We start from the raw sequence: 27643 nt of genomic DNA on the forward strand, positions 1-27643 counted from the left end.
TCAACTGGTCACAGACCGCAACCACCATTTCAGCACTTTCCCACTCTGCACCCAAGTGGGTCTACATGTCTCCTTGTGCAACTCTGGCACGTGTTCGTGGTAGTATAAAACAAATCGTAACCTTACCCGTGGTACTTCTCCAAGGCGCCATCAGTTTGTCTCCAGCTGAAGATAAACCAGCTGGGTGCAGGAGTCCTATAAACACTTAAAAAACGGCACCATAAATTCCCACTTGACAGTTCAAAGTCTCCGTTTGTTTTAACAAATCGGATCTAGCCAAAATAAGTATGCTGTTCATCTTTTGCTATTCCCTAAGCAGCCAGACAAATCTGAACATATTCAAAGAAAAACCAAACAACTTCACAAATTATCTACATCTTCAAACCAGTTTCAGAATTGTTTAGTCCTAACAGAATTTTTACTTATCTCACCTGAAAGACTAAAGCATAACAGATAATGCAAGTACTTAACAACCACCCTTAAATACAAGGGAGGACAAAGTTGAAGCTATGTTCCCTGCACAGGAACCACGAAAAAACAATCCAGCATAAGAACACGTCAGAGACATACGTAACTGATAGCTCCTATGCAGAGAGGAGAGTTACAAAGTGAAATTCTAATGCGGAACACAACAGCTTTATCACAGCTCCCAAATTCTTTGTTGACCTTTTAAACAAACACCATTAAGGAATATCTACAAGGGATGATGCAGATTCTTTACAAAGCATAAGATCTGGGACATAACAGACACACACACAGCTTTTGTTTTTATCTCACCTGCAGCAAGACTGAAGCACACACCAGAAGCTGCAGTTTGTCTCCACCACTGAAGGACACACCCCCTTGAATTTAAGGCCAGTGCTATAACCCAGTCTGAAATATTCTCATCCACATGATCTTTAAAGTCCTGGAAGCCTACAATATGGTCAGTGTTGAGAAGGATTCTCTCTTCCAGGCACCAGAGAGATATAACTCCACTGACAAGTATTAAAAAGGCATAAATGAAAGGAGAAAGCTATCATCAGCCACCAACTCCTCTCTTCTTGAGGGCCTGGGATTGTATGAAGACTTTCTATTGGACCAGTAAGACATGTAAAATCCTTAATAAGAGAGGCAAAACAAATTCCAAACTGTGAGACAAATACATAAGTAGAAAGTGGTTTCATCAGTTTATTGCTTTTTGCAACCTGAACTTGCTGCCATTTCACGGATGGTCGAGTCTGTGCAGGCATATTCAATGCAGTATACACTACCACAGAGAACAATATTTTATCACAAGCCATAAAACTGGTGAGAAAACAATCTAATCCTACATCAACTTAATTTGAGAATTTGACAGTAAATACAGCATCTCCAAAAAGCTATTGGCATTTACATTAATCAACTGATTATTTTCAAGTTACTGAACCAAGTGCTCTGAAACACATACTTCCAGTGCATTCAGGATGTCCTCCCAACACACACATTCTGAAATCTTCCAAAATTTCACTATTACCAAATGAAATTAAGGTACTTCCAGTTTAAATACCAGGAGAAAGTAATTAGTGCATTTTAATACATTAACTAAAAGACTATCTGTACAAAACTCTTCACACTTGAAATATTTTTAAATTAAACAATATAATTATACTTACAAGAAAAACATAGACTAGAAATTTATTGCTAGTACAAAAATTAATGCATTTCACAGAGGAGAAATTAGATTAATATTATTGCTATAAACACAAACAGTGTCAGAGACAAGAATCTGATTTTCAAATTTGCTCACTGTCCACAACTGGCTTTCAAGGACATGTAGGTACATGGGACTTACAAAAGATGAGGTCCACTACTTTCTTCAGAGTTATACTTTACGTTTTGATGTCATTTTATTGCCTTTTAGTATAAAGGCAAGAGGCATTTTTCACATACTGTAGACTGAGTAACAACACTACTCAGTGCAAACAGTTATACCTACTACTCTACTAGTAACAAAATGAAAGTGAACATCAAAACCTGCTTACAGAAGATCTGCACAGTCCAGTTTCTTTGCAATGCACTGATTTCCAGTCACAAGAATACATAACTTTTTTTTTTTAAGTATGCTGTTTTCAGCAGTTATCTAGCTTGCTACTAGATCATACTACTTTCTCAAAGTGATTTTCTTAACTTATACACACTCACCCAATTGCTGACTTAAAAGCTGATCCAGGAAAGCCAACAACTCTACCTCTCCCTTCAATTAAATAGTCAACACTAGTATTCATAAGGGTTATCATCATTGTGAACTATTAAGGTTACGATATCTGCAATTAATTACTTAAGGATCATAAAGTAAACCAATGGAAATTTTAACCTAGTCATAGATTCTATTATTGCTAAATGGGAGATTCATACAAACCAGTGTTTTATAGAACCAGCAATTTTCAAGTCACTCAAAAAAAAAAAAAGGGCAGATTTTGTATTAATGCCACTTCTTTAATTGGGGTAGGTGAACTCTGCTGCAAATCAACTAGTTAGAAACATTTATCTGGGTCTTAAGGAATGGAAATGACAAGTGATCTGGTTCAGGTGAAAGCCTCCTACTGGCTAAATCCTCTTAGAGTGTGCCCTGGGCCCAAACATGCTTCATGATAAAGCAGGATTCTAACCCAATACATTAATGCATCAATGATTTTAATATCAATCATGAACGCCAAAGTACTTACTATTCAGTTATTGCCACAACAGTTCCTTTTCCTTCACCTCCACTCCCACATTCCTCCTCTACCCCCAAAAAAAAACACTAGCACAAAACCAAAAGAATACAAATACTTGAGGGGGAAACAAAACGTTCAAGTTGCAAGAAATTAAAGACTTGAGAAGCATACACCTTTCTTTTCATGGCATGCCATGAAAAGGAGTCCTACACCAAGAACTGGATTGACAAAGACAGTAGTTCAGTGGAAAATAACTCTTGTATGCTGTTAGACAACTCAGGCTAGCGTTGTGCGTACCATATACATCTGAAAACAAAAACTCTGCTTTTCTTCAGACAACTTAAAACATTAAATATTTTAAATGGATCTCTTTCAACTCCAAGTTGTATTTACATAGTTATTCACAAAAACGTGCAAAGAAAATCTGACATCAAAATAAATTTAAAAGTCCAACAAACTGAACTTGACGTTAAAAAAAGGCAGCAGAGATTCCACGTCCATTTTATACACACTTTAAACTACTACTTAGAACAGTGAAAAGGTTGTTCCAGCTGAACCTCTGGAAATTTAACAAATCCAAACCATGCCACACTTCAATCACTAGCTGCCTTTGACACAGAATTCACAATGTATCCCCCCAGTGAGGTCTCTGACAACTTTTTCTTTGATCAGTTTTTGCAGGAATTTTGTTTCACTTGTCACGTTGTGCATAGTTTGTCCGTTCATGGCAGCCATGCAGAGGTTGTTGTAATAGTGCAAAGGTGTGCTGGGCTGATCAAGGTCATATCCAAATCCTGCTAAGCTCACTTCATCACATAAATGTGTGGCCAGAACAACTGCTGTGACCCCAATTGTAGGTACATTCTAAAAAGGAGGGGGAAAAAAAAAAAGCCTGCTGAATTCAAACATTTTCCTTTGCCAGTTTTTATAAACACTTTACAAAATTTAACGGTTTTGTATATTCCCTCTCTTCACTTAAAACTGAAATCAATTAAACCATCAATTAAAACTAAAATCAATTACAACTAAAACTAAAAATCAATTAAGTGATCAAGTAAAACTAAAAACTTCAGGGCCAAATACTAATACAGCTTAAGTATCTGCCTTAAACAAGACTTCTGGCTGTCAACACTAATTTTTTTTTTTTTTCTATGAAGGCAAGATGCCCTATTACTGTGTAGTTAAACTACAAGTGAACCCTCGCTCCAAACACTCAACTCCTGACATGCAATTAAACTTGACATTTCTTGATGTATGCTTACTTCAGTCTTGAGCAAGAGGCTCTCTAACAGCATTCTTCAGAATATGACTTTTCACTGAACAACCTGTGAAGAAGGCAAGTATACTACGATACCACTAAAAGATACATAGCTTGGTATGTTATGTTATTTCAATAAAGGTGAGAAGATCCTTCAAACATTTGTACAATAACACTACTGTTAAATGCTTTCACAGAAAAGATGAAAGACAGTGGTTATTCAGCATTTTTCATAGTTCAAGAGAACTAGTGACATCCAATTTCTCAAACAAATAAAGTAACAAAAATGCAGTGTAAAATTAAACTAGGCAATTCATCACTCCATACTATTGCTGGAGGAGGATATAGCCATCAGTTGTTATGGAGCACACTGGCATACATAGCAATTCCAACAGTTGGAAGGTTGCTTTACACTGGCCTGGTTTCCATACTTTCTGCTTTCCCTGCAGCTGGAGACACATCTGTCTATAGCCGATCACTGGTTTGACTTAACAGGGCTGCTCTTGACACACTTAACATACATCAAATGCATTTTTTGATTATTTAACACCAGCCACAATGATGTGCGAGTGAACACACTGTACTGGAATGAATTTATGTCTCACTGCATCTGAATGCTTTGTAAGACAGGCAATTTCATGTCAGCATGCACAGGCATAATACCTCATCTAAAAAGGTGAGCTGAAATCCTACTTTGATTTTACACAAGAAAATACAAGCATCTTTTGAGAGCGCATTAATTTCCCTATTACATGAGACCAGCTCTAAAACTGCACAGAGAAACTATATTGAACAAAAAGCCCAAAACTTTTTTCAGTTTCTTATTTTACTTTGTATTAAATAGTCTCCCTCTCCTAAAAGAAAACTTCTTACCTTATCCCAACCCCAGAATTTTGATCGAGGTTCAGGGAACTGTAAAATGTCCAAAGCTGTCTCTTTGATGATGACTGGATTCAGAATCCGAAACTGCTTTGATGCAAGAGGAATGTTCTCAGCAACCTCCTTCCAAAAGAAGAGTCGCACCCACAGAGGCTAAGAGAAAGAAAAAAATAGTTCAGCAAAGGGGTACTCTGAGACTGCAAAGTGTATGGCAGACACGGTACACAAGTTATATAATTCATCAGTGATTCTGAGAAATTCAGGAAACAGTTTATAGCTAAGGTGGTTCAGGAATACCAGTATACAGCTCAAGTGACTGACCCAAAAGAGGAAAAACCTCCAAAGTATTTGGAATTGCAGAGAGGACAGCAGAGGGAAAAGTTGTTTATTCTGAGTAGTTGACTGCACATTGTGTTTCATCAGTCAACATATCTACCAGCACCTCTAGTTCTTTGGCCCTTCCCCAGCACAACTGAGCAGGCACCAATATTTAAAGAAGCAGGAAAGGGAACCACAGTTTTCCACAAACATTAACCAGGCATTCTGAGGCAAGCACTGGATTTAAAAGAATTTTGCTCAGGCTTTGACACGAACAGCTGTTGTTTGACAGCATCCACCTAGCGATAAATGTAACGCTTCAGAAGAGGGTTTACGCAAGGCTCAGCAAGCTAGATTTCGATCTCATGCCACTTGCAGTCAATTAGATGCATGCTAATGGAAAAAAAATATACTAAATCAGGCTTATTTTACAAGTCTTTCCATATAATGGGTAACACTAAGCAAATGATAAAACTGCTATAGCTGCAACATAGACCTACATTTTTTTAAACAGGCTTTAAGGTACAACCCTAGAGCAGCTTAAACTGATGAAATCTAGGCTGCTATGGTCCCATCTTCCCACCCATACTCTGAATCAGTTTACTGAAGTACCAATACCTGCCCAGAGAGCTGATCCAACTGAAAGCCTAGTATTTGAAAGGAGAAGTATGTTTTCAGTTCACAGAATCACAGAGTGGTTGAAGTTGGAAGGGACCAGTGGAGGTCAAGTGGTCCAACAACCCTGCTCAAGCAGGGACATCTAGAGCCAGTTGGCCAGGACCACGTCCAGACAGCTTTTGAGAATCTCCAAAGATAGAGATTCCAAAGCCTCCCCAGGCAACCTCTGCCAGTGCTCGGTCACCCTCACAGTAAAAAAAAGTGTTTCCTGATGTTCAGAGGGACCCTCCCGTGTTTCACTTTGTGCCTGTTGTCTCTGGTCCTGTCACTGGGCACCACCAAAAACAGCCTCATTCCATCCTCTTTGCATCCTCCCCTCAAGTATTTATGCACATTAATATTTCCCCCAAGCATTCTCTTCTCTAGGCTAAACTGTCCCACCTCTCTCAGCCTTTCCTCATAGGAGGGATACTCCAGTCCCTTAAGCATCTTCATGGCCCTTTGGTGGACTCTCTCCAGTATGCCCATTCCCAGATCAGTTCCCAAAACTGGCCCTCTGCACCAGCAAAAACACCAGAGCAAGCATGAAGGTGGGAATGAGCAGATCTGCCCCTAAGCCATGCAAAACAAGAAAAGGTACTCTTTTCTTAAAGCACATACTTCAGTCTTCTAACTCACTAACAGAGGATGCTGCAGATGCCAAAAAGCAATCACTCTTTCAATCCCCTCAAAACAAATTTTAATACAGAAAGCCATCCTTGTACTAGTCATTCTTCAAAACCAAATTTTAAAACACGAAATAGCTAGATAGCTTGTAAGACAAGTAAGTTAGGGATTCAACTCAAGTTAGAAAGCTGCTGGTCATCAAAATTACCATACTGCTGCAGGGAAGGTCATAGACCAACATTGTCTCATCCCTGGTAAAAAAAAAAAAAAATCAGGGAGTAGAAGTTCTTAAATTTGTGCAAATTCATGCATTCAGGAAAAACTACCCTCTACAAAACATACTCAGATTATTCAAAACAAGGCACACACTCTGGGCTAAAGTAGTAGTAGGCAGTCATGGTCAATATTAAACAGGCCTTCCATAGGCTCTCATGTTATAAAAATCATAGAATTAAGACGGAAACTTGGAGTACCTAAACTATCATGTATCTAACTGTTAAGAAACTTGACAGGCTTTCTTCTAAATCTCTCTCAAAAATTTAGAGCACTTGTTTTCAATCTGTGGTCAGAGAAACTTAGCTACTGGTTTTCAACTTGCAAAAATTACCTGCCTGCAAATTGAAAGAGGTGAAAACCACCAATTTAAAGAGCATTTGGAAACATGGAACCCTTCTATCAGTTTCTTAGGAATCTCTGCTCTTCAAATATTCAGTGAGAAATAAACAATGTCTTAATTCTGGAAGCACAGACAAATGTGAACTAACAACTGTGATGCTTCAATTACACATCAACTGCACGTTTGCCTATTGTAGCAGCACAGACTTTAGCTGTTAAAAAAAAAAAAAAAAAAGACTGGTATCCAGAAGTCTCATTTCTACTTCAAGGTCTGCAGACTTGAACAAGTCACTTAAACCTAATCTGAAATGAATTCCACTTTAGTGAACACTCAATATGTCACATAGCATGGTGCAAACCACCAGTATCTGCAGGAAAAAAAAGTGTTACTGTCAGCACAGGGCTTCAACATGAATGCTGGTACCAACTGTAACTAGGAGACAGAGCTAAAAAACCCACAAAGTTACATAAAAGACCCTCAATAATAAAACAGAAAGTAACAGATCAGTCAGCTTCTTAAGCATTAGAAAAAACAACCAAACAAAAACCACAGGTACAAAACACTGCTACATTACATACCAAGGTTTCATTTTTTACCATTGCTTGAAGCCAATTGAAATCAACACTTTTAAACAAAACAGCCACAAACAAGCTAGCAGGAGGATACTCATGTTCAGAAAGTGGGGCTCCTTCCGGGTAAGTCATCCGTATCGTAGTTTTGTTACCAACGTGATCTGTGTATCCTTGAACTGGTGCATCATTTAATCTAACAAAAAAAAAAAACCACAATGGAGAGAAACTGTATGTAATAAGCATGAGTTACAATCTCATTAAAACATCAGACACGAAGCAAAGAACTTCTATTTGGCCCGCAGATTTTTAACAGAGCGGAATACAGTGTTTTCTCAGTATCTCCATGTTCCTTACCTCATGCACTCATCTACCCCTTACCTTTGAGAGGAAGCCAATGCTATTTCTGAATTAACTGGCACAAGTGCAAAACTTCAAAAAGAAAAGCTTGAACAGAAAAGTAACTTAAAACAGCATCACAGAATTTCATATTCATTGCCTTGTGCCAACTCAGAGAGGCTTAAAAGAGGAAAGGAAGGAAAACACAGGAAGTCGCCAAGTTGCCTTCATTTTTATATCTATACAAATACACACACACAAGTATTACACACAGAAAGGCAGTCAAATTATCCCTTCAGTACAATATAATGCATCCTGTGTAATGCAGCCTCCTCATTGCAGCTCACCAAAAATTTCAGATGCTAGCACACTGCTGACAAGAACAGCCTCAGCCAGCTCCACCAGTTCTGCAGAACAGTGTAAATCCTGCAAACTTTCCTCTATCAACAGAAAAGTCACCTTCATGCTGCCGGTCCTAATTTCAGAGAACAGTTACTGCAAGTTCTCTGCCCCTCCACATGCTGACAGGTTTGTTTACCTTTGTATAAGAGCCATTGACTCACTGTATCAAGTCTTCTCTTTTTAAGAAGAGCAAGTCTTAGTTTACAAAGCAACTTGGGAAAATGTTTGTATTAAATTTATTTGTGACTTTACATGATTCAAAATACAAAGAAGGAGAGTTCAAACAGTAATGCTCAGAAGGCACGAACACAGAGCATGCATTCATTTAATTCAGACACTAGAAAACACAGGTAATCATAGAAAGCATGCACCTTTACAAGATCTTACATGCAAGATCTTGTAAAGATAAGGAAAGACAAGCATGCTATACAGTGTGTAAGCAAACTGTATACTAAAACACCAATTAATACTTAATTGTGTTTGAAATAGCTGTTATAAAAATCCTTCAAACAAGCATCCCAACTAACCAATGGGAAAAAGGCAGGGGTTAGTCCTAAAGCCTACCTCTGAAAGCTTAAACATATGAACAGATAAAAACAGGATTGTCTACTTATCTATGATGTCACTAGTTTCTATCTCATTTTTGCCCATGTTTTGTTGTATCTGAAGTCCAAAAATAATTACACTGAATTCCTGTCTTGTGAACATGACAATTTATTTTACTCCCAAGACTTCAAATTCCATCAAGTCACAAGACAATTTCTCAAAAGCACTTTCAGAAATAGCCGTATAAATTGCATAAATGTTGGAGATACTTTCTCCTAAAAAAACAAAGTTGGCTCAAAGTTGAAGTAGTTGAAATCCTTAAATGAAACTTACATACCTTATAACAATATCAAACCGATTCAATAAGTGACCCAGCTCTGATCCATGAAGAATTCCACCACTGCCAACAACAACACAACGCTTACAGTGTTTTGACTTCAAATCTTCTGGTAAATCATGCTCAGGTAAGAGTTCAAGGAGATTTTTAAGCTTATCAAAGAACTTGTGAAATCCAAAAGGAGGTTCATATTTAAATAAAGCTTCTTCTTCATTTACGTTTTTTCTTACAAAGGGAGATATGTCCATGCGATATTTCTCCGCAAATAACTTTCCCATTTCTTTCTTTACGTAAGAAGGTCGGCACTGTTCCTGCAATGCAATGCTGGCATACTGTTGTGCTCTCTGAAACAAAACATACATGATTTCAGTCAGAAAAGCCAGCTTCAGGAACATACAAAGCCCTCTTAATGCAACCCACCAGCTGACCACCAGCAGTTTAGCAAACACAGGGGTTTATAAAGAAGGCTTAAACATGGAAATACAAGACTTTTTAAAGCATTCACTCAAATGCAGATACCTGCAAAGGAATGCCTCTCCACCCAATCACTTAAATCTGGATAGGAGGTTTTCTAAAGAATAAATTAGGTTAGTAAAAGTGGTAAGTGAAAATGAGCTATTTCAGAACACTTGTACTGTTATTTACAAAAATAGATTAAAAAAATCTAGATGTACCTCTACCCATCTAATTCAGCAGCAAGCAGAATTCTACTCTGCTGCTCAATTGCATGACCTGAGTTCTGCCTGCAGTAGGATTTTACCAGGGACACATCCACTGGGTAAAACTTCTGTGAAATGGCAGGCTGGGATTGCTTACTAATCAAAATGAAGCAACGCTTCTTCCATAAGTATTGCTGAAGTGGTATTGCTAATGACGAAAACACAACTTTAAAAGGAATGCAAGGTGGGGGGGGTTCAGGTCTTCTTTCAAAGACTAGTCACCAAAATAAAAGACTACAGTTCCATGTTGCATAAAAAGATTAAGCTGTCAGATAAAACCACACATTGATCTGGCTCATTTAAAAAAAAAACCAAACAAAACACCACACCCAAAAAACTATTCATGTACATTTTTTAGAAATCTGTAGCGGCAAGCCAGTATCTGATGTAAGGAAGAAGAGAAATAGCAAAGGTATTATTTCTACCAGTTAAAATAAAATCTTTTTGCATGTTCTCTTCCTCAATACAACTCTGCTGATCCTTCCTCCAGTGTAATTAAAAAAAACACATGAGCAAACACAGGGGCCAGAGACTCAAGGTTCAAACCTAGTGCTAACTCAGTTCTTCTGTACTGTTAAGGAAAGGGAAGTGTGTATCTGGGTGCACAAGGAGGGAAGTTAGTTTTGGTTGTTTTTTTTAAAAAAGCACAAGATAGCTCTACAGAACTGCCTCTGCCACTGTTAGAAAGGCCTCTGCAAGTTTGGGCATAACCACCACACTTCTTCCCGGGTAAGGCACAACTGAGCAACTTCATGCTGTACTGTGCCAGCAAGAGTCAATGCATCTTTGGAAAAGCCTCATTTTTAAGGCTGATAGTTGTGCATCCTATCAGTAAAAATTAATGCCAATCCCTTGACAACTGCCCTAAACAGTTTGTGATCAGCTACTACCTAACTAGACAAAGATCAATGTTATTTCCTCATCCTGCATCTAACACAAACAAAACGAATCATGAGACAATGATAAACACAGTCCATACAGTCTTTAAGTTTGCTTGGCTTAAGGTGTTTGTTGTTCAGAAGAAAGAATATGATACTGAGAAAATAAATAAGTCAAATGAGAAGGGGAGGCAAAGAGGCTCAGAAGGGAAAAAACATGCACTGAAGAAGGTGGGAGGTGGGGGAGGATGCACATGCAGTGATGCTAAGACGAGACTATCTTAAATCAGGCCTTCTGCTCTAAGTCGAGTCTTAGCGTTGAGACATTCAAAGACAGAAATATAACAACTCTGAAGCCAAGTTAAGTACTGTTATAAAGAGCAAGCACGTTAAGTAGCAAAGGCAGAGAACTGTCACCAAGAATTAAGAGAAAGCTTTATTGGCATGTTACACCAGCTTAAAAGCCACATGCAAAACTGTAGTTGAAGTAAGTAGCTGCTACCTTAAATAAATGAACCAAGAGCTGCACCCTGCTGCACATTTGCCCTGCAATTCCAAAAAAATCTGAACAACTACAAGGCAAAGCAAACTGGGGAACTGACCTAGGTAAAAATAAACTTTTGGCTTAACGTACTGGGCTTGGAGCTTTTTTTTTTTTTTTAAAGTATGTTACTTTTCATTTGCATCAATTTTCTGATCATCAGTGTCATGTGCACTGACACAATAGTATGATGACATGTCCATTTCAAATGTTATTCTTAACAGTCAGTTACCTCATTTTACCCCTAAAAAATCAACTTTCTCTATGCACTTCTGTTGTCACTCCACAAGAACAAAAAAATAGAAGTTCTGTGGCATGAAATGAAGCAAAATATATTTTCCCTCACAGGATAATTTCAGCATTCTAGGTCTTTCTTATAGATCTTTAGAACTCTTTTATTGTCAATTAATAACTTTTTTTAAGCCAAGTTTAAAAAAAAAGCCAAAAATACCAACCCTTACACGATCGAGGTCCACATACGGCATTTTTGTTCTGTCACATTCTTCGGGGCCAAAATGTAATTTGAGGATATAAAGGAAGCACCCTCCAATCACAAACAGTGCAAGAAATCTAAAAACAAACAGGAAGGTGTAGGGGTAGGAGGGGGGGTGGGGGGGAAACAAACCAACTTTTTTTCCAGCAATCCATCAACTGTTAAATGAGTATTTTTAAACAAATTTAAGACAGTTGAAGAACTTCAGGTGAATACTTGCTCTTGATTCAAACCAAGATAAACTATTGCTTTGTTCACTGCAAGTCTTTCACAACTCTTCAGAGGTATCTGCAGGAAAGTATGAACATATATAGATGCTTTGATAAAGAAAATGTTGCATATTGACACTCTGATTTATGCAGTTTTGTGCCTGCATCATAGACTTCAATTGCATCTCTGATGAATCAAACAGCTCTCGTCACAAAGAAACAAAAAGTGACCTTTGTTTTCCTACTTTAAAGCACAACTATTTTGAAATATGTCTTTTCATGCAAGTTAAAAAAAGGATGGAACTTCAAATTGCAAGATTTTGGGCCAACAACCACCACTCACAAAACCTTCAATTCACTGGCAGGCCAAATGCAGAATTTAGATGCTTAGGTGTATGTTGAGAAGCCTAATTTAGCTATTTGCACCCCCAAAACATGCAGAAGAAAAAAAACCCAATCAACTTTAAAATTGAGTAATATAGACTATCCACATTTTTGATCTACTAAGTTCTCATTCCTAAGGAATCTCACTGTTGATCTCCAAATATTCACTTGGCTCATTTCATGTCTATACCAATCTGCAAAAATTGCACCATTCTTTGGTTAGAGTTGTGGTTGTTGCTCAAGTATATAGTTTGACCTTTATTACTGATTTTAATTTCCTATGGTTTCCTAAAGACTGGACATTCGTTTAAAAGTTGTAAAAAATATACAACCGACTAAGTATTCAGTGCTTCTTGAAACTCTTTCAGATGATGATAATACAGGTTTCCAAGATTTTTATTTTTTTTTTAGAAAACCTTGTACCATACAGACTAATAGATGCAACCCTGGCACTCAATTTGCAGTATATGCTGCAAAAAAAGGTGATCACTGGAAAAGCAGCACTGTTCTCGCATCCGCTTTACCTAAATTAAATTTTGCACTGATAGGGGGGTCTAAAACCTTCAGTAGCATGTTAGGCTGCAAACCCTAGAAATCAGCTGACTGGCAGAAAACAAGGGATTCACAGCAGATTAATGAGGCTGGTTTTCCTCCACAGAGTTTTATCAAATATCTCTAGATTCAGCTGGGGCTGCACTATTCAGATGCTCAAAACACCAGTGGATGTAACAGTTTGGCTTTGGGTTTTTTAAGCTTTAAGACCTAAAAATTCATGTGGCAGAGAAGCATCACAGTAGTGAACTTTTTTGGCTTAAAATGTGGTTCAGAATGCATACTAGCACACACTCATTAATTTTAATTTGATGTCAAAATATAAACAACGGAGTAAGATTTTGTGATGTAGTACTCCAGACGTCTTCATAAACAAATTAACTATGAGGGGACACCTCCCCAAAATACCCACTAAACATCCACTGCCCTTCAATTTCTTCAATTATCAGACTGCACAAAAGCCTCGGCATTGTTACTTATCTGGATACAAAAAAGATCGGAAACACTTGTCAGCAAAGTACTGGGATCTCATATTGGCTTGGAAAAACAGATACTACTATGAGAGAGCCTAGGCTCCTCAAAGTGTTTTAGGTGCCCCAAGAAAAGCTGTGTGCCTAACCCTCCGTCCAGTTCCTGTGGCAGTCTCATGCCTTGATTTTTGCATCCTTTTTGTAACTGTCCAGGATAGGGGGAGAGCAACTGACCTCTACGTTGCTGTGACAGTGACACTTACTTGCGAGTACCTTTTAAAAACCAGCTCGGTCTTCTCATCTTCATGTGCAGCCACCTTACACCATTGCACAGGAGGTGAACAATCACTTTTCAGCTTCACAGAGTTACTGTCACTCAGCATTGCTGTAAGAAAGAATGAAAAAAATGATCATAACTTTTGCTGAATTGGAAAAAGTTCATAGGACATCCAATGACTATTAACTTACTCTGTTTCCCAGAGAAGACTGTGATTCTTAGTTATCTTGTCAGGAATACTGAATTGCTCCTGACCTCCTTGTGATAAAGAACATACACATTTCAGATGCACCGCTAGGACATGATTATAAATATCATGTACGTGTTACCAGGTATAGGTCTTTGCATGATTCATAAGCCTGAAGTCTAATAACTGCGATTACATCGGTTACTGTGAAGCACCATTGTTTGATCCTGGTCAAACACCATTTTGTTTGAGGAATTATTAGACTCCAGACAGGAGAAAAAAATCTACACGATATGCTCAGGCCATTTATGATCTTTGAATCAAAATGTCCAAGCACTACGCTACCCTGCGGACTTCAAGCACGCTCCCAGCATGCAGAACCTGTACAAACCATCCCATCCTCAAAACCGGAGTCCGTATTTCAGATCAACACCCTGATTTCCCCAAGGTTAAGCAAACCTGTCTCATCATTGGTCTGAATCTACTGCTGACCTCTTCAGAAGCCCCAACAATATGGTCAGCAACTTCCAACAGCAAGCACCAAAGAGCATGTGCAGGAAATTTTGCCTGGCACACAGGAGGACCAGGAGGCTGCCAGCATGTCCTGGTTTAACCCCAGCCAGCAACTAAGCACCACACAGCCGCTCACTCACTCCCCCCCCCATCCAGTGGGATGGAAAAGAGAATCAGAAAAAAAAAAAAGAAAAAAAGGTAAAACTCATGGATAAAGATAAAGACAGTTTAATAGGACAGAAAGGAAGAAACGAATAATGCTAATAATAAAATGACAATAATAATACTAAAAGAATTGGAATATACAAAACAAGTGATGCACAATGCAATTGCTCACCACTCACCGACTGATGCCCAGTTAGTTCTTGAGCAGCAATCCCCCCCCAGGCCAACTCCCCCCAGTTTATATACTGGGCATGATGTCACATGGTATGGAATATCCCTTCGGCCAGTTGGGGTCAGCTGCCCTGGCTGTGTCCCCTCCCAACTTCTTGTGCCCCTCCAGCCTTCTTGCTGGCTGGGCATGAGAAGCTGAAAAATCCTTGACTTAGTAAAAATGCTACTTAGCAACGACTGAAAACATCAATGTGTTATCAACATTCTTCTCATACTGAACCCAAAACATAACACTGTACCAGCTACTAGAAAGAAAATTAACTCTACCCCAGCTGAAACCAGGACACAGCACAAGGGCAGTTGCTGTCTGCAGCAACAGCTCCCCTCCAACAAATATTGTGAACACAGCAGGAGTGCACAGTGCTCCCTCACAGGTGGGCAAGTAACTATTAGCTAACAAGAAGCAATCTTTCTGCTTACTGTTTGTAAGCTCCCATGAGTTTCTATCAGCATGCTTCAATTCTGATTTTGGAAAGAAAAATGCAGGCTGGCACATCAACTTCTCACAGGCTGCTGCCATTAACCAAAGATGTGAGCAAACGGGGAAACACCATGCAATACCTACCCATACAAGCCTGCTGGTTTTCCCCTCAAAGGAGAAAGGATACAGGCAAGTGTTTTTCCTGCCTTGCAGACCTCCCAAAGGAGCACTCCCTCTGATCAGCCAACCATGGAAAGGTGCAGCCTGATCCTCCACAGTGGAGGATTTCAGCCCTACTCCTTGACTTTGATCTCAGTGCTTAACCCTCTCTGCTCTCCACCGCAAAGATGTTCACACTCTTCTGCTCTCCTGCCAAGAGCTCTGTCACAAGAGCTCCTAAAAAAAACAGGGCTAAGGGAAGATTTTTATCTAGGGTCCTCCACACTCTCTTTTCTGCTCCACCTCCTTTTATTTTATACGGCTATATGACCCATTTGAATTAGCCAGTATTGCCACTTCAAAACACTGTTTATTTGGACAAACAACTGACATTCTTAAACATCAGGATGAAGGAGCTGATGAGACGGAAGCACCCCCTCCAAATCTCAAATCCAGCCCACTGAAATTTCAGGGATATCTAATTTGGAAGATGACTCAAAGTCAGTCTCTCTTTGCAGTCACACATAATTTCTCATTAACAAATTTGATATACATGGTGGAAGGTCAAAAGACACAAACTATTGTGAGACAGGGTGGGACAAGGAGAGATAAAGATCAACATCAGCATCTTAAGTCCTTTGAAGAGCAGACAACAGTTAAGTGATGCTTTCTCGAGTCACCTGCAAGTGATCATAACCCACAAAACAGAGCAAGGCAAAAAAAAAAAGCCTAAATGGTTTTTGCCAACAGAAAACTGCACCACTTACCTCAAACATATGTAACTTGGTTATTATGATACTAAGAACCTCAAATTACCTCAAATTACCCACCTAGCTGTATTTATTAATTGCACAGACTCTGAGCTGTCACACTTATTTGTAGGCCTTTGTCACAAAGCAGCAATACCTTAAACAACACCTTTTAGCAGCTCTGAAATCACTGTACAAACCAAGGTCAGTACCATTAGGCTCATCTTGGAACAGGGTAAACCGAAACCCAAGGGCTAAGTGACACCCCTAGGTCCCTCAGAATCCTAGCAGTTAAGCTGAAAATCAAATCCAGCTCCAGTCTTCCACACAACCTGTCAGGACACAAGACAGCAGGTCATAGGAACCTATCAAGCCTTACAAGCTCATTTCCTCAGAGCAACACCTCATCTTTACTGGCTGCATCTACACCACTGAATAAAAACAGCACTGAGGAGCAAAACTGGGTGTGGACACCATGACCCCAGTCATCTGCATTGCAAGTCCACTTTGCTCTCAGCTAAGATTTGCAGCAAATCAGTCAAGTCCGCATGGGTAAAGGCCTAGTGTGCATCAGCAGAATTTGTTACAAGGACCATACCCTAGTGCCAGTTATGGATCACCAAGTTGAACTGCTCTACCTTGAGATGCCCAGTGCCAATCCAGCGGGACTTGCACCATCACCTTATATTCCAGGTATGACACACGTCCTTCCTGCCACACTATGCAGACAAGGCAACTAAGCACCCCTCATCATTACCTGGGGACCCAGCACCTTCATACCAACACATCTTGGAGACAACAGGTATCCACAGAGATTGTGTTGCCAGCATGCACAGGCAGCAGCCCCAGTTCATGGAGCCTGCCAGCGCAGTCACATGTGGCACACGAAACAAGCAGTGATTAGAAGATGCTGCAGAGGAGAGCATGAACAAGGCCTGCAGACCATGTGGAAACTCCAGGATTGCTCCACATACTGCAGAGAGTACACAGAGCCACATCACCTCGGAGGAGACTGGCTCAGACCAGCACAAAAAAGGGGCACTCAGCACTGTTTGGCAAAAGGGAAGGGGATCGCTCACTGACATGGATGGCTTATGGCATGGACACAATCGCTGAACACTGCATGTGCCTAAGCTACAACATACAGCAAAACAGTAATTACATCTGTCAGTTCCACAGATCTCTACATACATGGCTGGGGAGAAGTATAAAATTGAATTATTTTTTTTTAAAGAAAAAAAGCTGAATAAAAAGCAGGAAACAAGCTTCAGCCATTTTCACTAGAGAACAATGCAGGTAATAATTCTCTCTCAGGTAAAAAAACATAAAGAGGTAACTGGATCACAGTCTATAGGAACCTAGATCAGAACGGCTTCTGCACAAAAGAATCAGTCAGTCCTGCTATCAGGAAATCATTGCAACAACGTACTAAGTGACACAGTGAGGTCTGGCCCTGGTACTGGTAACATTTATGAGGGAACACACTCCAGATTATGCACGTATTTTCCAGAAGTCTGAATCAAATCCATAAGATTTTACAGCCTGAATTACAAGGGTAAGGTTAAAGCCTCACTGCCCTTACTTTGTTCAAAGCAGGTTTTTATTTCTTCACAAATTAGTCTTTCCTATTCTAGGACCCAGGTTCTCTTATAATTTTACAGAAAGACTTGCTGTGAAAGACTGCTCAATGTATATAAAACTTTTTATTGCCTAATGGCACTGACATACTCCTGGAATCATCCTGCAGCACACAATGACACAGCCAATCTCCTCTGCTGTATAAATCGTCAGAGTGCTCCGCGAACAGCACACTTTTAATGATTTCCAAGGGTGAGAATTTCCTACCACAGAATTGTATGCAGAGGTCCTACAACAGATGCACCTTTCATGAAGCATTTCAAAGCAAAGAAAAGGGAAGGCTGCAAGAAATCTGAAAGATGGAGAAGAAACTGAAGAGTTGGAGAGTGATGAAGACAGAAAGGGATTAATGAGGAATGCAAGACTGCAATAAACAAGTGCTATCAGAAAGTCTTCCCTGCCTCTGAGCAAAACAAATTCCAGTCATCCCCAAACAGTTGCTCCACTCATCCTGAATGTGCAAAAAGGTACAAGGAAACACAGAGAATTTAATTAATCACCTCAGCACATCTTTCCAAGTCCAACTCTTAGTATGCTCAATGGTTTTGTTTAATTTGTCTATGTAACTGAAACACTGTTTTCATTTCATTTGCAACAGTTTACTTCAGGTTGACTTTTGTCAGTTTACTGCAGACAATTCCTTTCTTAATCAAGTCAATATACATAGACAGATAGATAGATCAAGTCAAAATACATCTGTCCAGCACAACATTTTTTTAAAATTACCTAAGGTTTGATCCTGCACTCTTATCTAATTCAATAAGCACCTTCCACTAGCTGGAATGGCGTAGGAGTGCTCAGAAGAGCAAGATCAGCAGTAACAAGCACCTGAGAGCGCACCTCTCCCCACAGTCTTCCTGAGCTTAAAAAAAAAAACAAAAACAAAAACAAACCTATGTGTTTACAGAGAGAACCATGGCAGTTCAGAAACCAAGCACCAAAGACAACCTGTGTCTACAGCATCCAGATTTTGTTGTTTGCATACAAACACCACTGGCAAACACCACTTCATCCTTTCAGAAAGGTGCAGTGCTACAGTTGTTTTGGGAGCTATAAATGCAAATGTCCCCATTTGCATACCCAAGATGTCTCAGTAGTAATGCTGTATCACAATAATCACATTTTGCATTGACATTTCCATAGCTACTCATTGTGGTGTAATGAGTGAGGACTCAAGGGACTTAAATTTGCTTTTCATCTACTGAACTTAAGTGATCTGTGTAAAGCTGCTGCAAAAGCTAAATTGTCCATCAGTAGGAATACACTCCAAAGCTTTTTGTGGTGTTATTCATTTCACCATAATTTACTTTTGTCTCATTGTTAGTCTTAAGTAGACAAAATTTCCACACTTGGAATATTTCAGAAGCAATTAATTTAAGTCTTCAGGATGTAATTTTACGTGGGAATGCCAAAAACTAAAAAGCAGCACGTGTCAAGTTGCACATGATCAGTGCCAAACCCTGAAAAACAGCATACAACACCTGGATTTACCTAAAGACAAAGACTCTCAGCCCCCATTTTTTGGGTGCCAACAGTGTTATCAGGCACGGAGACAGGACCAGACCAGCCTGCATATGAGTGTGGAATGAGGCATATACGTACATCCCCCACCCCCACCCCCTCCATTTAGCCCCCAGAACTTTAACCCCACACAGGGGATGTTTCCACCTATCTCCTTTACCCTACCAATCCAAGCATGCTGCCACCTCCCCACACCGAGCGTCCAGTTTACAGCCTCCATGGTTGAGCTCAGCATTTTATGTGGCCAGGTACTGTACCCAATTGACTGTGCAGGCAGAGACCAGAGCCACAGAGGAAGCACCGGCATGGACAGTTACTGTCAGTCGGTAACTCTTCATGCAGAAGCTTATCCCCCAGATCTACGCAAGTACCTGTACTGTTATTCACTACTTGCTCTTATCCCAGCCCATGGGGAAGCTACCCTAGGCAAGCCACTCCTGAAGGCCCAGCAGGACGAGCCATCTTCTGTTCTACAGTTGTACAGCATCTAGCACAACATGATCATGGACAACACCTGAAGCCCCTAGGAGATGAAAATACAAGTTGACTTTCCCTGTCACAATACCACCAGAAGTAATAGAAACAGTAGAGTCATTCGCAAGACAGTCCATCTTAAGGTCTCTCTGCACAATGCAGCCTTCGAAGTTCATGTAACAAGATCAAGATGTTTGCAGTGTAAATCTCACAGCAACTAAAACCTGAAAGTCACACCTATATAAAGGAATTACTAATCAAGGACAACAGGGCTCGAGCAGGCAGTGAAACAGAAGGTAAAACTAATGCAAAAACACCCAAAAACACCTGCTCATTTCATGTCCCCTCCTCTAAATCAGAGACACATACTTAAGAAACATACTTCCAAACCCAGTAAATGATAAAATGAAAGCTACTTGGTTTTGAGCAACATTTATGTTTCAAAAAAGAAAGACAAGGTTAAAAGGCAGAGAAGGCATTTTCACATGGAATAAACTTGAGCAAGATACTCTTCATTGAGATGTTGTGCACATTATCGGCAATTAATTCTGCATGAACTTCCTGTTCTGAGCCTTTTTAAATCAGCAAAAAAGCCCACAGACATACTGCTTATGCAAGGAGTTAGAAGAATACATTTAAGAAAATTTAAACTGATTACATATTGTTTCCTGGGACACATTTGGGGAAAACAGATGACAAAAAAAATCTGACAACTACAACACTATTGTCTGTGATTACTTGCAAGAGTTGTGCCCATGAAAAGATTATACATTTTAATCTAGCCTCATTATTGACCAAATAGATATTAATTTTCATTAAGGTTTTCAAGATTGATATAATATTTGAATAGAATGTTATTAATTTATGTAACAATATGAAAAACAGTTTGATAAAATTTATAGTTAGGATTAATTTTGTTTGCTTCTATAGTATTGAAACCCATATAGATTGAACATAAGGGCTGAGATGTAAAAAAAATTATGGTTAATTAGGTGGTAGGTTTTGTGGGGGTTTTTTGTGTTTTTTAAACAGATGTAAAAAATGTTTAAGAGCCATCTGTTAAGTAGAGCCTCTCAGTTGAAGAAACCTAAGAATATGAAAAATTTAACTTCTTTATCCTCTGTTCTTTTTTTTAAGAAAGTCATTAAAGAACTGATTCAGAAATCAGTATAAAACTCTCTCAGTTCCCTCCCACATCTTCAAGATGTGTTCAACTCTCTTTAATGGGCAAAACCATCTTGATTTGATGAATTTTTAAGTAATATAATTTATTGCCAATTAATACAACTTCCAATCAATGATTCTAATAATGAGAAAAACAATTTAACCCATGAGTAAACACCTTTCCTTCCCTTTCCACAGGCTAAACTTAAGCCAAACACTTCTCCCCTCTTTGTCTTAATTTCCCTTATTTCTGCCACAGGTTACACAGAGCCCGTCCCAAGTCCTCTGGGAGGGGACAGGCAGTGCAGGAGCTTGGGGTCCTGTGCATAACGGTTTCTGTCTGCAGCTCCTCTGTGATTATCACTGGGCTTCTGCTCTTCCACTTCTTACCAGCTTACCTGCTCTGGCATAGGTGGCCCACAAGTCCCCCAGGGGTGTCCCTCCTCCAGGACTCTCCCTTCCAAGTCTCCTGATCAACCCACAATACCTTCAGATCCTTCCTATGCTTTCAAACTTCATCATCTCTTCACTGGAAACAATAAACCATAATAAAATAAATTTTGCAAATAACCTCTGTCCATTTAAAAAAAGATCATACTAAACAATTTTTTTTTTTTAAATCAACAATGAATCAAGTCCTGTCCCAATAATAATCAGGGAGGAAAAAATGGCAATACAAAGAATAAAAAAGCTGAAGCTAAGGACAGTTAGTTGTGCAACCCACTATACATGGAGGACTCCACAGTTACAAGTGTTGTACAGTCAAACTACTACCTTACAACTGCAATGGCTTAGAGGTATTTTTATCCATCCGAAACACAGAGTATTTCTTAAATACAAAACCAATTTTGAAACATATTCTCTCATAACTTAAAAGAATTTGTTATTAAAAAACCAATCAACCTGGAACAACATACGATCATCCTCTAGCAAGAGGTACTCCAGAAATTGCAACACAGTGAAGGACTGCCTCACTTTCCAATGACTTCTGCAGAAGTGACTCCAAATTTTTAAGCCAAATTTTAAACACAGGTTTAACAGACCAGGAAAGCTAATTGAGAAGCTGCCCAGATGTTGAAATTGGATTTAAAACCTATACAGGTTAAGTAAAAAGCCTTTCATCTGAATGGGCCCATTTGCCCATAGTTACAAAACACTCAGGAAAAAGTGGGGAAAGAAGAGGGACAGACAAGTTATCCCAAAAGAACTGTTTCTGATTGCGAAATCTCTTTCTTAAACACAATAAACATTGAAATACCTTAAGACCCTTGTTCAATGGTACATGACAAAAATCCCTTAAAACCATAAGCATAAGGAAAAATTCCAGAGATATTAAAGATTTGAGGCAGACTTATCGGGAACATGCTGAGGCATGAGAGACTCCTGCATTATAACCTGTAACAACGTATTAACTGTTGGATATTTATCTTCAAATAATCCTCTGATCATCATCCTAGCACTTCCTAGCAGAAATGGTCACAAGACAAAGAGACAGCAGCCAGGAAGCTGTTGCAGATTAGGGACTGACAGCTTCTTGCCAGAAGAAAAACTGGAACTAAAGTTAAAAATTAGAGACTTTTGTCAATTATTTCTTCAGTTGCAGCTATATATACCACAGTGTGTATATATATACACACCACAGTACAGTTGGTACAAGTATTTCAGTATTTGATAAACTGTCTTTGAATATTATCTACGTAGCACCTATTACTATTGAATGAAAAAAGCATTTGGCAGACATGCCTGTTCTGATGAATAGTAAATTGTTTTCATTAATTTAGTAAAGTCAATAGAAAGAATACATCCTTGACAGCAGAAAGTTTAGCCTATAACACAGTTATAAGCACCTACAGCAGGACATTGATTACCTTAGTGCATAATGTATCTTACAAAATTAACTTCTACTGGCAAGACTTTTCAATCAGACAATAAAAAGTAAAAACCAATGTCATCTGTACAATCTGCAATTCATTTGGTCAAGATCTGTCTCCTCAGAAAATAAGAACATCATACGGAATCCTATACATGTGGATACAATTGGCAAAAAGTGAAAGGAGGAGTAAATGAAAATTTCAGAGCAGCTGACACTCTCAAGAGCACCAACAGAATCACAGGTGAAAATTATTTTGCCTGGAGGCATGAACACCAGCAAGAAGTGATAGTACCTTAGAGGCATCATCATTTTTCTCTCCTTGCCTTATGATACTCTACTTGTGTTTTCTTCTAATTTTTTAACAGCTCATTCCTACATCCTCTTTGCAACATCAACCACCAACTAACTCATGAAATCATTATTAACCTTACGTTATTGTGTCTATTTGCCCAGTCTTTTCCTTTAGGAAGGATACACATATCTAGGCTACAACTTGCTCTTAACCTTGGGTCATCCAAATTGAACACAAGAAAATTTGTTCCAGCTCAAATCTGGTCCAGTTATCAGCTTGGAGATGCTCAGAGTGTAACACCATCACTTCCTTTCAGCAGCATTTACAGGAAGCTTTTTGGATATTAATAGTGCCTACTAAAATAATTTTATAGGCGAAGAAGTCTTAGTAAGGTTCTAAATGACAGTTGCACATTCCAATCAGGGACCACCCTCTTGATTTCACTTCCGCCTCAGCACCCTCTTCTCTAGTCAAGCTTCCCAAGCTTTTCTAAGCTTTTCTGCGAAACCTTTTTCAGTTGCTATAAAGTGAGGAACAGCAAAAATCCATAATGCATAAACACAAGAAATATCAACAAGATGTGCTTCAACACTTAAGAGGGCAGCTGATGCTTTGCAACAGACAAAAACAGTATCAGATTTTGGAATTTTTCTGACTCCCAAACAAGCCACAAAAAGTCAGTGTTCCATCCAAGCCGAAGAAACAGAGGAGTTAAAGCACTGCTGTTGTGAACACTGTGGTATTAAGAAGATAAGTATTTCTTGCAGAGGAAGCTTTTGAGCAACCCTCACGGGGGGGGGGTTGTTTTAGAGCAAATCCCAGTTTTCATTTTCATGTTACTTGTGTAAGAAACATTGGCCTGTCTGGTCGGGGTGTTCAGAACCTGAGGTCAGCCACTTCTCTCAGCATCTGCTGAAGCTAGCAAACACACAGGAAGGATGAACTGCAGCCTAGCAGCAGGCAGCTGCTACTCAGGAACCCCCTCCTATGCAAACCTCACATGCTTCATTCCACAGAATATCCTGCTCCCCAGGCCCACAGACCCTGCACTTGTGGAAGCACTGCTCTGCTCCAGTGCTTTGAGGAAGAGTCACACCAGCCAGGAGGGGAGGAAGAGAGCACAGTGTATCAGCATATCACCCACCACCAGCTGGGCAAGTTCATCCAGCACAAGTGGAAGGTATTTCTGAGCCCCCACAAGGAAGCCAAAACAAATCAGGTCTTTCCCCTTACAAGTGAAGTTTGAGGAGTAAATCTTCCCTAAAAGAAACAGTCGGAAAAGACAGGGCATAGCATTAATCTTTACTGGGCTAAGGAAAAATGCCAGCAGACTTACACAGCCAAGATGTTTCATATTACATCTGAATTATGCAGCAGAATAGCACCGAACAACTGGTAATTATGGAACAATGTTAATAGTACAGCAGCATTTTTACCACAGTATCATCTAACACTCCAAAAGATCATGGTTAAAATCACACTTGAACCTACAGAAGCAAAAGGGGAGATGCAAAAAGCCTCCCATGAAGAAAAGGCTTAAAAGGAAATTGCAATATAGCAAAGAACATTGCTGGAACCAATTTTAGTGCTTAACTTCTGAATTCAAGTCTTCAGGACCTAACAGGTTGCAGAGAGAGGTGGTGGGATGGGTGAAGGAAGAGCTGCTCCCAAGAAGAACAGAGAGCTCAGTTTGTCTAGCTTTGCAAAACAGGTTGAGTTTTTCCTTAGACACACCAAACACGTAAACACCAATGCCGAAAGCAAGCAATTCAAACAAAATGTCTGCATACAGGAAAAAGTGGTCATAAATAAATATGGACTATAAGCAAAAGATTCCTGAGTAGCAAAGGAACAGCCTTCCCACGGGAGTAATGGAAAATAACAGCCTACACAAGTTTTAAGAAAGTCCTTAATAATTTATGAATGACCTTACGAGAGAGAGTTGCCTGCAACAGAGGAGACTCCTCCGTGACCCTGAAGTCCTATGTCCAAATTATGGTTGTGCAGTTTTGAAGCACTGGATGCGCCCGCTGCAGATGCTTTAATCTGCTGTGTTTGAGTAAGTTTCGTACAGACTTGCTTGTAATTTGCTAATTACTCCATGACAAATTTGAAGGATTGGCTGGGTCTTGTTCAGTAACGTAACCTTTATCAAAACTCAAGACCTACTTAAGTTTTCCAGGCTCTCTTATCTAAACAAGATAACTCACCCTCCAAACAACCCAACCCCGCAGCAATCTTGGCACGTTCCACATTCATTACCTAAACGGATGTATGGAAAGCAAACAAAATTAAACATTTTAGCCCCTTTTCCTCAGTGAAAGGAAGTTTCTGCTATCACGCTTTGTCTTCCTACATCCTGCCCCTAAGTGCCTGTCAATCATTTGGCCAATTTAATCAAACTCTACGGAAGGGAGGATGCTAAATCCCAAGAATTTCCAGGAAACCAGAGGCAGGACAAGCCCATTTCTCATCAGCCCAAGGGAAGCGGCCAGTGCACTTGCGCGCACTACTCTCCAGCTGCATTTTGACCTTCCAGTGAAATTCCCTACATTTGTTCCTTCTTGTCCAGCTAGCAGCGGGCTTGGGCTGCAGCTCAAGGTTTCCTGCTGTGTGATCTAGAAGGGAGATGGTAAGCTCGCTGCAGCAAAACAGATGGAATAACAGTCTGCCAGAAAACTGCACACCACTTCTAAACTGCATCTGTACAGCCCCATCATAAGCTGTGTTTAAAAACACGTACCCACTTTAGACACGTAAAGAGCATTTATCTCAACTTTTCTTTAGAAAAGTAAGAACTATACATCTTTATTTACCCTTTTTCTCAGAATGAGGCAAAACCAGCCATCTACCACAGGAAAGCTGTTTACCCCCAGTAATTTTATGAACATTTCCCATTTGTTTCCGTAACTAGAGAGCTGCAGAATAAACAACTCTATCAGCCTTATATTTTGACCTTATCTACTGAAACAGAAGAAAAAAAGGGGGGGGATGACCGAAAACAGAACAGCTCAGCACAAAAAACTCTCTCCTGAGCAGTGATAAGAAAATAAGGTTTTGGCAGCAAACAGCAGAGCTCACTTCTTTTGCATTCGCATCACTCCGGAGCAGGAAAAGACAAAGTCACCCACATTGCAACTCACAGACAAGTGGAAGCCTATGCATTTCATAAGAAGAAATCGACACAGACCCAACTACATTCCTCTCCCCCCCAGGAGAGGCCCAAGACAGCCCTGACTTCCACTGCCCATCCGCTCGAGAACTCCCAACCACCACCTCACCACCCGGAGACCTCCCAGCCTGGCGTCTGCTCGCCTTCCCCGGGACAGACCTCGAAGCACAGGCGCTGCTGGCAGCACATCCTAAACACCTCAGCCCCACATCGCAGCGGGGCGGACGCCGCGGCCTTGGCCCGGCTGACCCCGCAGGCCTCCGGGCACCCCCGGCCCAGCTGAGGAAGCGGCGGCCCCGTGGGGCACCTCCGTATCTCCGGGACGCGTCTCCCCCTCAGAAAACACCCCCAAACGTTGGTGCCTTCACGTCCCAGCGGCGCCTCAGACCCTTTGCAGCACCGACACAGGGCCCCGGAGCGCTTCTGAGGGAAAAGCCCCCTCAGCACCACCACACACACACCCCTCAGCACCCCGGCTCCCCGCAGGCCCCGCTCCGCCGCACCGGCCCTCCCCCTAAAAAAAAAAACCAAGCCCACCTTTTCTCCTCTACTCCAAACTGCCGCCTCCAGACCCGCGGGGCGGCGGGTCTCCGCCACCACCTACCTGCACCGGGCTCGGTCCGGTCGCCTCGCCTCCGCATCGGGGCGCGGGAGGGCGGCGCGGCCCCGCCGCAGGTAACGGCTCCGCGGGAGGCGGCGGGGGGAGGGAGGGGAGGGGAAGGGAGGGAGGGGGCGCCGCGGCACGTGGCGGTAGACGCAGCCAATGGGGGCCGAGCGCGGCCCCGCAGCGGGGCGGGGGGAGCGGGGCCTGCGCTGCGCGTGGCTGAGGGGGAGGCAGCGCCGGGCCGGGGGGCGGGGGGGGCCGGCGGCGGGAATGACGCAACCTCCTCACTCGCCGGCTTTTTGTGGTGGTTTTTGGCGGAACGGGGCTTTTTCCAGACGTTTCTTTCCTCAAGAAATTGTGGGGTTGGGGGTTTTTCCCACCACCACCACCACACACCCAGCCGAGGGGCCGTGCGGGGGGACCCGCGCCCCGTCCCCTCAGGCCGGCCACCCCTTGCACCTCAGTCCTCGCTGCCCCTGCAGCGCCTTCACCTTCTTGTGGAAAAACGAGGTCGGTCCCCAAATCACGGCGTTTCAGCTGCTTTTATTGTGTACTCCCAGGAGCTTGGGTGCGGGAGGGTTTCCAGGCCTCTCCGCAGCTGTCTGAGGAAATTTGTTTTCCTGACAAGACACCCAACGCTACCGCAGTAAGCGTAAAAAGATGTCTGGTTTAGTGGTGGACTCGTGTAAAAGGCTGCTTGACTGGCAAGAGAGGAGAGGTGACCTTGCAGA

The 27643-nt window shown here is 40.9% G+C and overlaps 1 protein-coding gene across 13 annotated transcripts; it reads right to left on the bottom strand.

The window, feature by feature from the left end:
• Nucleotides 1-1146: 1146 nt before the first annotated feature.
• ST3GAL5 (ST3 beta-galactoside alpha-2,3-sialyltransferase 5) lies at nucleotides 1147-27038 on the bottom strand. Of its 13 annotated transcripts, XM_069795944.1 has the most exons (9): nucleotides 26913-26998; nucleotides 21370-21500; nucleotides 19755-19856; nucleotides 13746-13857; nucleotides 11820-11934; nucleotides 9227-9570; nucleotides 7612-7798; nucleotides 4810-4968; nucleotides 1147-3542 (listed from the first exon to the last, which is right to left on the bottom strand). In XM_069795944.1, exons 4-9 carry the CDS (start codon nucleotides 13853-13855, stop codon nucleotides 3279-3281), a joined length of 1179 nt encoding a protein of 392 aa, XP_069652045.1. In that variant the 5' UTR covers nucleotides 13856-13857; nucleotides 19755-19856; nucleotides 21370-21500; nucleotides 26913-26998; the 3' UTR covers nucleotides 1147-3278. The 13 variants fall into 13 exon arrangements, with proteins under 13 accessions (XP_069652045.1, XP_069652011.1, XP_069652031.1 ...); XM_069795910.1 differs by lacking the exons at nucleotides 19755-19856; nucleotides 21370-21500 and adding an exon at nucleotides 25347-25398 and having other exon boundaries at nucleotides 11826-11934; nucleotides 26913-27011; XM_069795930.1 differs by lacking the exons at nucleotides 19755-19856; nucleotides 21370-21500 and adding an exon at nucleotides 25347-25398 and having other exon boundaries at nucleotides 7630-7798; nucleotides 26913-27010.
• Nucleotides 27039-27643: the final 605 nt, after the last annotated feature.

The sequence above is a fragment of the Haliaeetus albicilla genome, chromosome 1 (assembly GCF_947461875.1).
Source record: "Haliaeetus albicilla chromosome 1, bHalAlb1.1, whole genome shotgun sequence".
Taxonomy (NCBI): domain Eukaryota; kingdom Metazoa; phylum Chordata; class Aves; order Accipitriformes; family Accipitridae; genus Haliaeetus; species Haliaeetus albicilla.

Bases quoted from the DNA above. Each gene is read 5' to 3' on its own strand.
- ST3GAL5 (XM_069795900.1), bottom strand. From the start codon at position 25,395: ATGAATGTGGAACGTGCCAAGATTGCTGCGGGGTTGGGTTGTTTGGAG. The intron at 9,571-11,819 runs GTTGGTATTTTT...GTTTTGTTTCAG, and splicing joins TGGACCTCGATCGTGTAAGG to AGAGCACAACAGTATGCCAG. The intron at 3,543-4,809 runs GTAAGAAGTTTT...CCTCCTTTTTAG, and splicing joins AATTCTGGGGTTGGGATAAG to AATGTACCTACAATTGGGGT.